Genomic DNA, 12,127 nt, shown 5'->3' with positions numbered 1-12,127 from the left:
ATGTTTATAATAAGCTAGAGAATTTCTTTTGTTGTTAACGTGCTAGAGTGGGTTGCAGTATAATTTTACAAGAACACAATAACCTGGATAAAATATGGACATAATCTCAATGAAAATTAAAAAAAAAAAAAGAGAAAGTCTAATACCATGTTCAATTGCGCAGTGTTGAGTAAAGCCTTTTAAATACTCTGCTTAAGTCATATTGCTTTTGCTTTAGCCAGAATAACAATTCTATGCTCCCCCTGTTGCAAAAATATTCCCCATCAGTGTCATTCTCTATTAGCATCAACGAGAAATGTGTGCAGATCAAAGGAAATAGAGATGCTGAAATGCAAAAAGGGATGTTTTTTATAGCATGCAAGAAGCACAGAGAGTCATTACGAAGAAGAAAATTCTGGGGGCCCACAAACTCTTCTCTCTAAGGGCTGTTCTGCTCTAGCCTTAAGTACTTAGCCAGTTGAGTTGGTAGAGATAAATCTTCTACTTCCTCAACCAAATTTTCTGGTAAGCCTTTCATTGCCTCCTAGAGACTAGCTGTCATAGCCCTAGAGTGTCAGTTATAGAACATCATCTAAATGAAAAGGCTTTAGTGTCTTTTCATGAAGGTTTGAATCATCAATCTTAGGAGCTCCTGTGTGATTCACTACAACCAATGGAAAGGATGTGACTTCAGGTTAGATCAAACCTTGAAAGCTTTACTTACACAATTTTTTTTTTTGACTTCATCATTTTCACACTAAATTGTAAGGGGAGAAATACCTGCCCAGATAAGACAGGCTATAGGGAATCCTCTGATTCTGCCACTGACATTTGCACTCTGCTACATCATATAACCATCACACTTTGAAATCAGGTGAATATCTCCTGTATTACAAATGATCCCCTTGGGCTTAGTTCTTCAAAAACATCCATGTAAAGCTCACAGTACACAAGAATTGGCTTCTGCTGTTCCTACACTGACTAACCTCTTACATAAACTCTTTATTGAATGTAGTGTATCTGGCTTCTGTTGTTCCCCACCACAGTGTACATGTTGTTCCTGTGTGACTTCTGGGCAGACTGATTTCAGTGACCATAGAACTGAGCTATTTAAGAGAAGTATCCTTCTACCTTCAGCTCCCACAATGTAGACAGCATTGTTTATTTCAGCATGGATTGGATCACCAGTGGCTCAGTGCTACATGATTACTGAGATCTGCTTTTGATGATGATGATGATGATGTAAAAGTTACTTGAGAACCAGGAAGGGATTATGGTTATCCAAGGCTGAGGGAAATTTCTAGAAGTCAGTATTTCACACAATTAGTAGGATTCCTCAGTAGTCTTAACTGTAGGTACCATTGGCCCTTTCCTTGAGAAAGAAAATGGAAGTGGAATACATCTGCTCAGTAATTTGTGAATTCTGAATCTGGGAGCAATCAGGTCTTCCCTTCTACTGGATGACTTTAAATTAAAAGCTGTGCCACCTTCTGTTAGAAGAGTTGCTTCCTCCACATGTAATAATGGGTGACAATTTAAGCTCCCAATTTATTAAGGCATTATTGATCTCCACAAACTTCAAGTAAGACCATACATATAATACACAAAGCAATGGTGAACAGTTTTACCCTAGACTCCCTGTTATTCTTTAATATTTCTATTCAGTCCTCGTAATTTCTCTCTCTGCAAGATGAATAATCCTTTCTTTTTTTCAGTGTCTCCATAGGATATGAGATGTCCATAGGACATGAATATCATTTGCACATTCAGGTTGACACTCAGAACTCAACGTACTCAAAACTACTGAGTTATGCTTGCTTCCCGATTCAGATCACAGGTTGCTATCTTTATGCCCAGGAAGGAATGATTTGTATAAATATGTAAAATTTGTTGTTGGATCTGTGTTGAGACTTGTGTATTTACAAATTCCCACATTAGATGATTTTTGTGTGATGACACATTTGGAGTAATAGAAGTGTCACCCACAGTAGATGATTTTTGTGTGATGACACATTTGGAGTAATAGAAGTGTCACCAGTGAAGTGAAAACTTTTAATTACTTCCTTGGCTTTTTTTGAATGATAAGAAATCAGCTTGATTTCCAGCAATGTTGGTTTAGAATCTAGGAATAACTGCAACTGTAAAAGCAATAGAGCATTAGCAGAGGTGAGGATGCTCTTCCCCCAAAACTCATTCAATGGGCCTTGTTAAATCATCTTTGTCCCTGACTTTGTAATCATAACTTCTTTGGGATGCAATAACAAAATTTAGATGCAATGGTGAAAGAGTGTTCACAAATTGTTGTAGATATTGTTCTCAGGGAGTATAGGCATTTTATGCTATAGGAAGTAAAAAATAGATATCTTAATGTGAAAAAACCTATCCTTTTTTAACTGATAATGCCATTAAAAGTCATAATTCCTACTCTCCATATTTTCCAATGTCATATTTATTAGCTTTGGCACTGAATGTCTCTCTTGATATTTCAGCACTCTTACTGGCCAGTAGATGGATTTCTAGAGGAAAGCTCATTTTGCAGATCTAGCTTCAGATCTTCTGCAAAAGTCATTTCTGAAACTCCTCTGTTCCAGGGGAATCTCTGGCTCTCTGCCTGCAATCAAGTCACTGATATTGGTAAACACTTGAAGCTCTTAAAAAAAGAACAAAAAACTCCTTCTGACTTCTGAGTTATGGTACTATCTTAATGAGGAAATCATCCCACTGAAGTTCATAGGGCTTGACCATTAAGTGTATCTGTGGCCCTCAGGAACACTACTGATTTCAGCACAAGAAAGACCACATAGTATAAAGGGAGGGGTTTTCCTGTGTATATTTAAAAGTAGGACTGTCAGAGGTTAATCCTTTTCTCTCTGAAGCTACAGTGAGTTTTGTCCTGCCTGACCCCACTGCCCAGCATGCGCTCTCTCCTGTGTCCTGGTGGCCCAGACAAGTGAGTTGCAAACTCATCCACCAAATCATCTTGGATCTTTGGATCCACCAGATCATGCTGGATCTTTGCTTCAGCACATCCTCACCTTCACCTCCATCACTGACCCTCCAGTGATGGCCAAGCTGGCAGCCACATCCCATCGCATCCCATCCCCTCCATGGCTCCAAAAACCAGATGCTTTGAAAAGGAGATATGCTGAGGAGATGATGGGCTACCCCCTTTCCCTTAAGCTGCACTCAGCATGCAGTTTCCACCCTTCTGGGCATGGATACAGAGACAGCCAACAATCTCTTCCTGTGGTAACACAGCCCAACCAGTTGGCCTGGGGAGTCCTGTCTAGACAGTTTCTGATGGAGTGTGCTCAGGCAGTGACACTGGATGCTCCTGAGCTGTGCCATCTGGACAGTATCTGAGTTTTTCTTTGGAGCTTTTTACTGACTGACTACAAAACAGGATGTTTCTCAAATGTTAAAGGAAAAAGGCCAAAGAGTCAAGTTTGGCTTTTGCAAGGGAAAGGGAGAGAAAAAAAATGGTAGTTCCAGAATGTGCTTGCTAAGAACAACTCCTTCATGGCACTGGGGCAAGGCTGCTTTCTTGGTGCTATGGAGTAACCTGGCCAGAAGTGCAGTTCCTAGAGACTGGGTCAAACAAACTTTAGCAGCACCTCTTGACTCTTTACCTTTCCCATTTGCACTTCCTGCAGCATTCCCAGGCACCACATGTCCACCCAACAGCATGGCATGGCTGGGCCATGGGTGGCAATTTGCCATGTACTGGCAATCACACCAGCAAACATCTGCAGAATTGGCAGGGTTTTATCCTTGCTGACCTAATCCACTCATCCATGAGTGCAGGCCATGGCAGTGAGGGTGGAGCTCCATTTTCAAGTGTTACTGCAGGAAACCGGAGTTACTAAAAATACTGTGAAGCTCTGACTGGAATTTCATAGAATCACAGAATGGCTTTAGAAGGGACCTTAAGGATCATCTACTTCCAACCCCACCACCATGTGCACAATTTGGGATATATGCTTGTTGAATCCAGAAAACTCAGTGCTGAAAATTTAATGTCATCTATAGGAGTTTATTTTCCCTTGTGTAAAATTCTTTCTGTATCATATCTCAAACAAAAACTACATTATATGTGATTATATAGGCACTGAATTCAAAGGTGAATGTCTGCAGCAATTGTCTCTAAAATGTTTAAGACTGAAATGAACTGGGAAGTCAGGCTTTTTCTGCTTATTTTTGAAAGTAAACTAAAAATTCACATTCAGTTTGTCATCTTCATAACACGTGTGGTCATGGAACAGTGAGATTGCAGCAATCTCTATGTGCAAGTTGGCATCAGTTGTTTTTGCAGAGAAGTTGAATTTAATAGGTTATTATTTGCTTGTTTTCTTCATACCTAATTACAAATTTGAATAAGAGTAGTCTTAGTTAAAACTTCAAGAACTTTCCCGTCTGACAGTGCTCAGAGTAAACATTCTTGAGGCTGCCAAGAAACAAATTAGCTAAGCCTAGCAAGAGAAAAATTGACATTCCTGGTAATTATGACATAAAATTCAGAATAATTTTGATTGAAACCCAACACTTCTAGTTAATTTCTAACACATTTATATACTAGACAAACCCAATAAAAACAAAACTATATATACACGTACTTTAGTTTCTTTTACATATTCACATGATAGACCTTGCAGATTGTTTAATAAGAAAAATGTTCCTATAAGTGAAGTCTTTTGAATAGTTGCCCATGGGAAGCCCTGTGACTGGAATAAACTAAAATTAAACTGGAAGAAATCTGGAAGAGGAATAATTTTGCATTTGCCAGAAGATACACTGGAAAATCATAACTCTTCCTAATTTATATTTTGGCAAAGTATATGTTCCCAAGATGAGAAAACAGACATACAAGATAAATGCTGTATCTAGGAATGCCACACTGGAATAGATCCTACTTGAAGAAATAATTTCAATATTATTTTAGAACAATGATGAAATTTTTTAGATAAGGATGTTGTAGCCCTATAAATCCCAATGACCTCCTAGATGAAGCACCAGGACAGAAAGGGAGGGGTGAATGGCCAGTCAATTGTTGTTTCTTCTTCTTCTGTCCTACCCTCTGTCCCACCTACAACATCAGTTATTAAAGTCACACAATTGTTCCAGAAAGGAAGTGGTGGCACGGGTCCAGGTTAACACTGCCAAAACAATATCCAATCCTAATGAGAGATGAAATCGTAGAATTAGTTGTGGCTTTTTTTTTTCCTGTCTGCTCAAAAAAAGTTAGTTTTGGACAAACAAACCAGCAAAATTAAATTAAACGTGATTGATAAATGAAGTGCAGAAGAGTGTATGGAATAAAAACCTGGCTACCACAGGTACTTGAAGTAGTGTTGGCTCCCATGCACTATTATTACACATCCTTTGCTGAAAACTGTATACCTTTCACAATTTTGAACCTCCTGTGTGTTTCCTCATATTTTCAATCAAATTATTACATACTAGAAATATGCATAAGGGAAATTATTCTACACATTTTATGGTGTGCTGTTGCTTGTAGCAGTAATTGAAGTACCTTTTCCACTTATGAAAGTACTAATTTTATTTGGTTTTATTGCTTTTCTAGATGCAATTATTTATTTAGTGTGTTTTGGCTTTATTAAATTATGTTTACTATAGGAACATCATAAAAATGTATGAAAGCAACACATCAGCCACTACTGCCCAATGACTTGTTTTGGGGAATCTAGTGTTATTTTTCATATCCAAACATAATAGAATAAGGTAAGACTAAAGAGATAATCTACACTGGAAAACAATGCAATTTTGAGATAATATAATAAAACACCTGGACAATATGATTTCATAAATCTTACTTCTAAAATTTACATGAGCTGGGCGTTGGGGTGGTTATTTTAGGACATGTGGCATTTTCTAAATGGAAACATAACATGAAATATGATTAAACAATAAAGGGGAAAACATATACAGATTTAGCTTGCCCCGAACAACTGATTCCTACAGAACAATGAAAATATTTCTGCCTCAACAGATGTTCTGCATCAGACTTAGGAAATGTAGTGCTTTACTGTGGCAGTGACCAATATCTTTTCTTGAAAAGTTTTATCAGATTCATTTTTAGGAGGCTTTTCACATGCAGTGTATCATTATGCATCGAAGGTCTGATGTGACACTGAAGCTGTCAGCAAAATTCCGCATACCTTGAAACAGAGGCTCAATATACTATCTTACACTGAGAATAAAATACACAGCATTTGTTGGTGTTATTGTGGTGTCCACCCTCAATGTAACTCCTGTGTTTAGCTTCTGTACTACATAACTGAATAGACAGGCACATAGAGTTTTGAAATCTCAAAAGGAATCTTTAACTTAACATAAAAGCAAAAAAACCTGAAGTGCCTAGAAACTGAGGCTAATACTTTCAGGAGAGAAAGAAAAGGGCAATATAAAAATGCATCACAGCAGCTGACCAAGAGTTTTTTCTAAGTCTTTAAGTCAGGGCCAGGACAGAGAGATGTCTTTCTAAACATTGTGGCTCAGTTCAATCCTAATGCATTAACAAAGAAAATATGTGTGTGATTTTATTTCTGTTACAGTCAAGATCTGTCTGGATCCACAGTAATTCCTTTTGTCATTATGCCAGAGAATTCAATGAAAGCATGACATTTTCTGTGTTGTCAACAGCAGAGCATTTGATAGTGAATGAGGACCAGAAGTCAAGATCAAATAGGACTACGGATGGAAGTGGGGAGGGAGGGAAGACTGTGTGAACAGTGAAATGCAAAGGTGCCAGTCCTGCAGGCAATGCCCTGCAAAGGGCTTGGACTCACATTGCACAGATCAGTTGACTTCAGTGACACCACTTGCAGCAGCAGCTGCACAAAGTATTTGAGGATTTGATCTGCAGAGAAGAAATAGGATCAAATTAATGCTGGAAAAGTGTAAACTTTTTCACCCTGATGGAAACAACCTGAAATGAAATGCTGAGTGTGAGCAACTGTCATGAGAGGATTCCAGAGCAGTGCAAAGAACAGGAAGCAGGGGAGCACAGGGACTGATTTCAGAGGGTATTAGATGCTTATCTTTTTAGGCAGAAGACAATACAATAATTATTCAAACACATTTCAAGGAAACAGGAATCATTTGTGTTAAATCAGAAATAAATAAGCAATAAATAAAATGTGAAACTTTGGCCTTGGCAACTATATACAGTTTCTTCCTAACATTTAAGTACTGTGTGGAAAATCTTGGTTTATGAACTTCGAGCCAGTTTTAAGTTTACAACTGCCAAAGCCTTTCGTAGTCTGAGAGATGCAACCTTTTCATGGCTGCTTCTTGTGACTGCAGAAATTCACATAGCTGAAATGTTTGGGTTTTTTAATTGTCCTCTGCACTTCAACTTGAGGACACCAATTACTCAGGTAGAACAAGTACTCAAGAAGATAAAATCCTCCAGTTCTTCACTTGCATAGGACCACAGAGCTTCACCACTTCTTCAGGGAGCACAGACCTCAGTCTTCTACAGATGAACTGAAATCCATTTCAAATACTGAGGGTGTCACATACAATTCCACAGGAACTCTTTTGTTTGTTGGTACATTTTCTGGGTGAATTAGCTTCTGCCACCCACAAAAAAAATTTCTTCAGTAAATTTTATTGACCATCTCCCTTAGCTACATTTTATATTTTTAAGTCAAACTCAATCACTGTAATAAAGCAGACAGTTTTGGTGGTATTGCCTTTTTTCTAAACTCTGAACTTATCTATAGCTTGGCAAAAGTGGTGAAATTCCAGTGGAATGGCAGTAATTCTATCCAGTTTTTTCTGCCTTCTGTGTATTTTTAACATTTTTTGGTTCTGTTAAGAAATATAATGAGAGGCTCTGTGAGTGGCTGTGATTAGAGATGTAACTGGTCCAAGGTTTACAGCTGGAAAGCAAATCTAGCATATATCTTTCAAATTGTGAAATCTGCAATAAATAAAATGGGGAAATTTACTATTAAGGAGGCTAAATATTTTGCTAACACACATCTTTCAAGTCTCCAGTATTTGAATTGTCAAAATGTTCAGCGTTTGTGAAGTTAGAAGCAAACCCAAAAATCCTACTTATTCCCGTTTCCTATTTTTAATATTATTTTTATTTCTTCTTCTAAGAACTAACCCTAATGCAGAGTAAACTGATTAAACACGTAGTAGAATTACAATGGGTGGGAGAAGAGCTATAGCCAATTTTATAAAATATCTACATTCAGTGGTAATGACATTATAGCTAATTTGTTGGTTCTGTCTTTCAGCCAAAAATCACAGAGGAGAATTTAACATATGCTGAACTTGAACTGATGAAGCCGATTCAGGAAGCCAAAGGCATTCCCAGCATGACAGTCTATGCACAGATACTCTTTGAGGAGAACAAGCTGTAACAGTTCATGCCTGTATAAATGTCCTTTGTCTGTGTTCTATTTAAATCTTGCTGTGCTGTTTATTTATAGAAATCATACAAATGTCCTTATTTTTTTATTTCCATTCATGCACTTCTATTTTTCTATGAAACTTTTAAACACAATGTAGTTGAAAGTAATCATAGAAAAAGCAGCTGGTCAACAAGTGACATCCCAGAGATACCCTTTGTAGTGTTCTATACCCCTGTTGGAAATGGACTGAAGTTCCACCTGGGGCATTTTTAACACTAGACATTATTCCTTCTTTAATGTTAATGTGATGAGTCCAGCTGCAAACATCAATATCTTAGCAAGCCTTAGGAGGGCTGGTTGTAGGATCCATGCCCAGCAACCTGCTCCTGAAGGAAAAGACCACTGACCAGGAAAATGGCCACTTTAATGCATTTTGTCCCATCAGAAAAATATTAACCCAGTAAAGCTGAGACTTTTTTCTACAGCAAAGGAAAAGCTAAAGTTACTTTTTCTGTTTTTTTTCCTCTTCTCCAGAAATAGTTAAAAAGGTTTGTGTTCTATGTTTTCAAATTCCCTTTCTAAATGACATTGTCTTTAAAAAACTTTTATTACTTTTAGTAAGGTGTTTGAAATAAAATATTTCAAAATAATCTGAAAGAAACATCTATAGATAAACCCCAATGATTTAAGGAAGAATATTCATAGCTTGGAAACATCTCCCAGGATTTGATTTTTTAAAATTCTGATTAGGAATAGGAAAAACTTGATAGTGAGTAAAAAACTGAGAGAACCAGGACACTGCTTTTGGTCTTGGTTTAGTTTGGTGTTTCCAAACCTGTGAAAGTTTCCTCCTGTAGCCTGCACTGCTGAGCTGCTGATCTAGAGGAAAAAATTACACAGCTTCTCCTTCCATATGGAACAGACTCTGTAATGCCCTGCTGACTTTGGAGTTATTTCTTTGGAAAGACCAGGGCTCAGGAGATAGGGAAATGAGCCTAATGTGAGGATACAAAATAACATTCCTCTTTCTTTACCTCTTGATAACTGAGAAGGCATTCTTCCTTTTCCTTTGACACACGGTGATGGAAAATGAGCTATTCTGTGCCATCCTGGGCATTTCAGTCATGAAGAATAGCTGGACTGATGTTTTCAAGCTCATGTATCTTCAATGTCTAAATTTCCCCAAAGCTCAGGGAGAGTTTGATACCCAGTATCTTTCAGCTCTTGGGAAGCTTTAGCCCTTGAGTAACTGTGCAGTCCATGGAGATGGAAAAGCATGGGCTCTTTAGGTCACCATCGGGTCATGGAGATCCGATATTTGGCGTGTGCCAGGTCTTCTCCAGGTCTGTGAGGGAGCCCCATGACAGGCTGCTCATTCACCACTATTTAATGTGGATTTTGGAGTAGCACTTGCAGGCCTTGGGTTCTGGAGTCACAGCTAAGATGGTCCAAGTTGGTTCTTCCTTTACAGCTCACAGCCTTTTAGTGGTAGAACAACTTCTCATGAGGGTTCAGAGCACAGCTGGGAATCATCACAGGAGCACTCATGCCCCTGTTCCTGTTCCTGCATGGGAGTGCAGGAGAGGAAGGCAGGGGGGACAATTCAAGGATGGGGACATGCAACCAAGGGACAGAGCACATCACTGCCTTTTGGATGGTTTCACCAGAATAAGTGAGTCTGTATAAACTGCTTTTCAACTTTTTTGAACAGTGGTAGAGATTAGGCAGCACACATAATCGGTTACTGTCCAGCCAGGAGCTGTAAATATAAAATGCAGTCACCTGCTTCCACATTAGATAAAAATTACTTCTATAAAAAGAATTTAAGAAAAGCTTATCAGGTTGACCATTATGTGCAGTACTAATTTTAATTCTATTTCTTCATCAAAACAGTTGTTGCCAAACTAAGGTCAGCTTTTATTGGTTTATAGTGCTAGGAATTATTTGCATTTTTAATGTTTGCATTTGTGAGCTGTCAGAAAAGATGTTTGTTTCACCTTTGCATTATCCCAGGAGTTAATCACCCACCAAAAGGGCATGGTACTTTTCCTTGTTCTCTGATCAGGTGTTGGACTTTCAGTGACAACACCAATCAACTCATTGACCAAAACCAAATTGGTGCTAAGGAATGATGCAACATTCAGGGATCAATTTTGGAACAGCCAGTTTAACTGATTATTCAGAGAGGACATCTGTTATGCAGACAGCTGTTCAAAATGCCTTAGAAAAATATAGACATTATTAGTTGTTACTTTGGAATTAAAGATAAAATCCTAACACATTAATTATTTGACCACTTAGCTGTGAAAACTTTGAGGTTTGGTGACAAACATTCCTGTTGCATACAACTGGCCATTGTGCCCATTGTTCAGAAGAATCTTCTACTGTATATTTATGCCCAGCATGTTAATGAATACCATTCTTTATGTATTAATATCCTATATATTCTTGCGTATGTTTGATATCTAATTCCCCAAAATAATAGTTAATTGAACTGAATAAATTACCTTTTTTTGTAAGATTTTTTGTCTCACTCTCTGCAGGATTTATTGCTTCCTAGAGAAGGATATTGCTTCCTAGATTGAAGGATGTGCATTTATCTCTTACACAGCATTTAGAAAGTCACAGTATTTGGAATTGAATTCTTCATTCTACAGAAAATTCCAGGCTTTTCAAATGTTTGGAACTGACTTCATATGGCAGCAGAGAAAGGAAAACATCATCCTGCAATTGCACATGTGTAAGTATCAAAGCAACCCACTGAAAGACTACAGAGAAGAAAACTTCACTGAGTATAATATGCTTCAGTGTGAGAAATGCAGAATAAATGGATTTAGCTCCTTCTAACAGGAACTGCGAGGCCAAATTATTGCCTGGCCTAACTCTCTCTGGCATCAGCAGAAAAGCAGCAGACCTGAAGGTGGCCCACAGTTCTGTTATGACAGGAGTTCCCATGAAGACTCTTAGTACCTTATTAAGCAGCAGCTGGAGTCTGCTGAGACACTATTTTGGTTACTCCTTCTGTTGTCATTGGTAAAACATGGCTTTGTGCTGAAATCTTAACAAATACACCTCTATTAGCTTCACACCAATTTAATATCAGATTGTTAAACGTTAATGTACTGCACCCTATAGCTTTAAATAGAATTAGATATGTTTACAGCTTTGGTTAAATGCACCTTGTTCCTCCACATTAAATTTTATTACTAGAATTCTCCATCAGCAAATAGGAGTAAATCATATTAGTGTCACAGGCTAATGTGGGGGTTGATTCTGCAGCCCAAGGAAAAAGTATTTTATTATTCTTTATTACAACTTTCTAATTGGTAGGTGTGGTCAGCATGTCATTATCTCTGCAATTGCAAGCAAATTATTTGTTTTAGTATAACTGTAACATAATTGTGGGGTTCTCTTCATTAAAAAGTTCAATAAACTTGTGTCCTTAGCCAGGGTTTGGCCAGGTTCTGATAGCATAAGACTCAGACCAGGCAAGTTTGCATTTGATGTTTAATTTGTAGGTTAAATTTTGCTTTTTGAGGGCCTCTTCAAAACACCTCTGGTGAGTGACATCAAGATGCAAAGATCTTTTTCGGCTTCAGTCTAACCTGCCAGGGTAAAAGATGAAATTCCTAAATTTTGCTGCATAACAGGTGGTCTTCTGAGTTTTCTAACTAAAGTGAAATGTACTCATTCCATGTGCATTGTTCCACCAGCAGGTTTGATTCCATTTCACTACCTTAGTTGGGCAAATCAAAAGACTG

General features: G+C 37.9%; 1 protein-coding gene across 1 annotated transcript in view; it reads left to right on the top strand.

The window, feature by feature from the left end:
• VSTM4 (V-set and transmembrane domain containing 4) overlaps window positions 1-10,860 on the top strand; it is a 31,761-nt gene extending 20,901 nt beyond the window's left edge. The window contains exon 8 of the mRNA XM_069019593.1: window positions 8,250-10,860. Within this exon, the coding sequence (XP_068875694.1) occupies window positions 8,250-8,375 (126 nt within the window). The 3' untranslated portion in view covers window positions 8,376-10,860. The remainder of the gene's footprint in view (window positions 1-8,249) is intronic.
• The last annotated feature ends 1,267 nt before the right edge of the window (window positions 10,861-12,127 follow it).

The sequence above is a fragment of the Aphelocoma coerulescens genome, chromosome 6 (assembly GCF_041296385.1).
Source record: "Aphelocoma coerulescens isolate FSJ_1873_10779 chromosome 6, UR_Acoe_1.0, whole genome shotgun sequence".
Lineage (NCBI taxonomy): Eukaryota > Metazoa > Chordata > Aves > Passeriformes > Corvidae > Aphelocoma > Aphelocoma coerulescens.
Note: the sequence above shows the minus strand (reverse complement) of the source record. Positions and strands in the feature narration are given on the sequence as shown.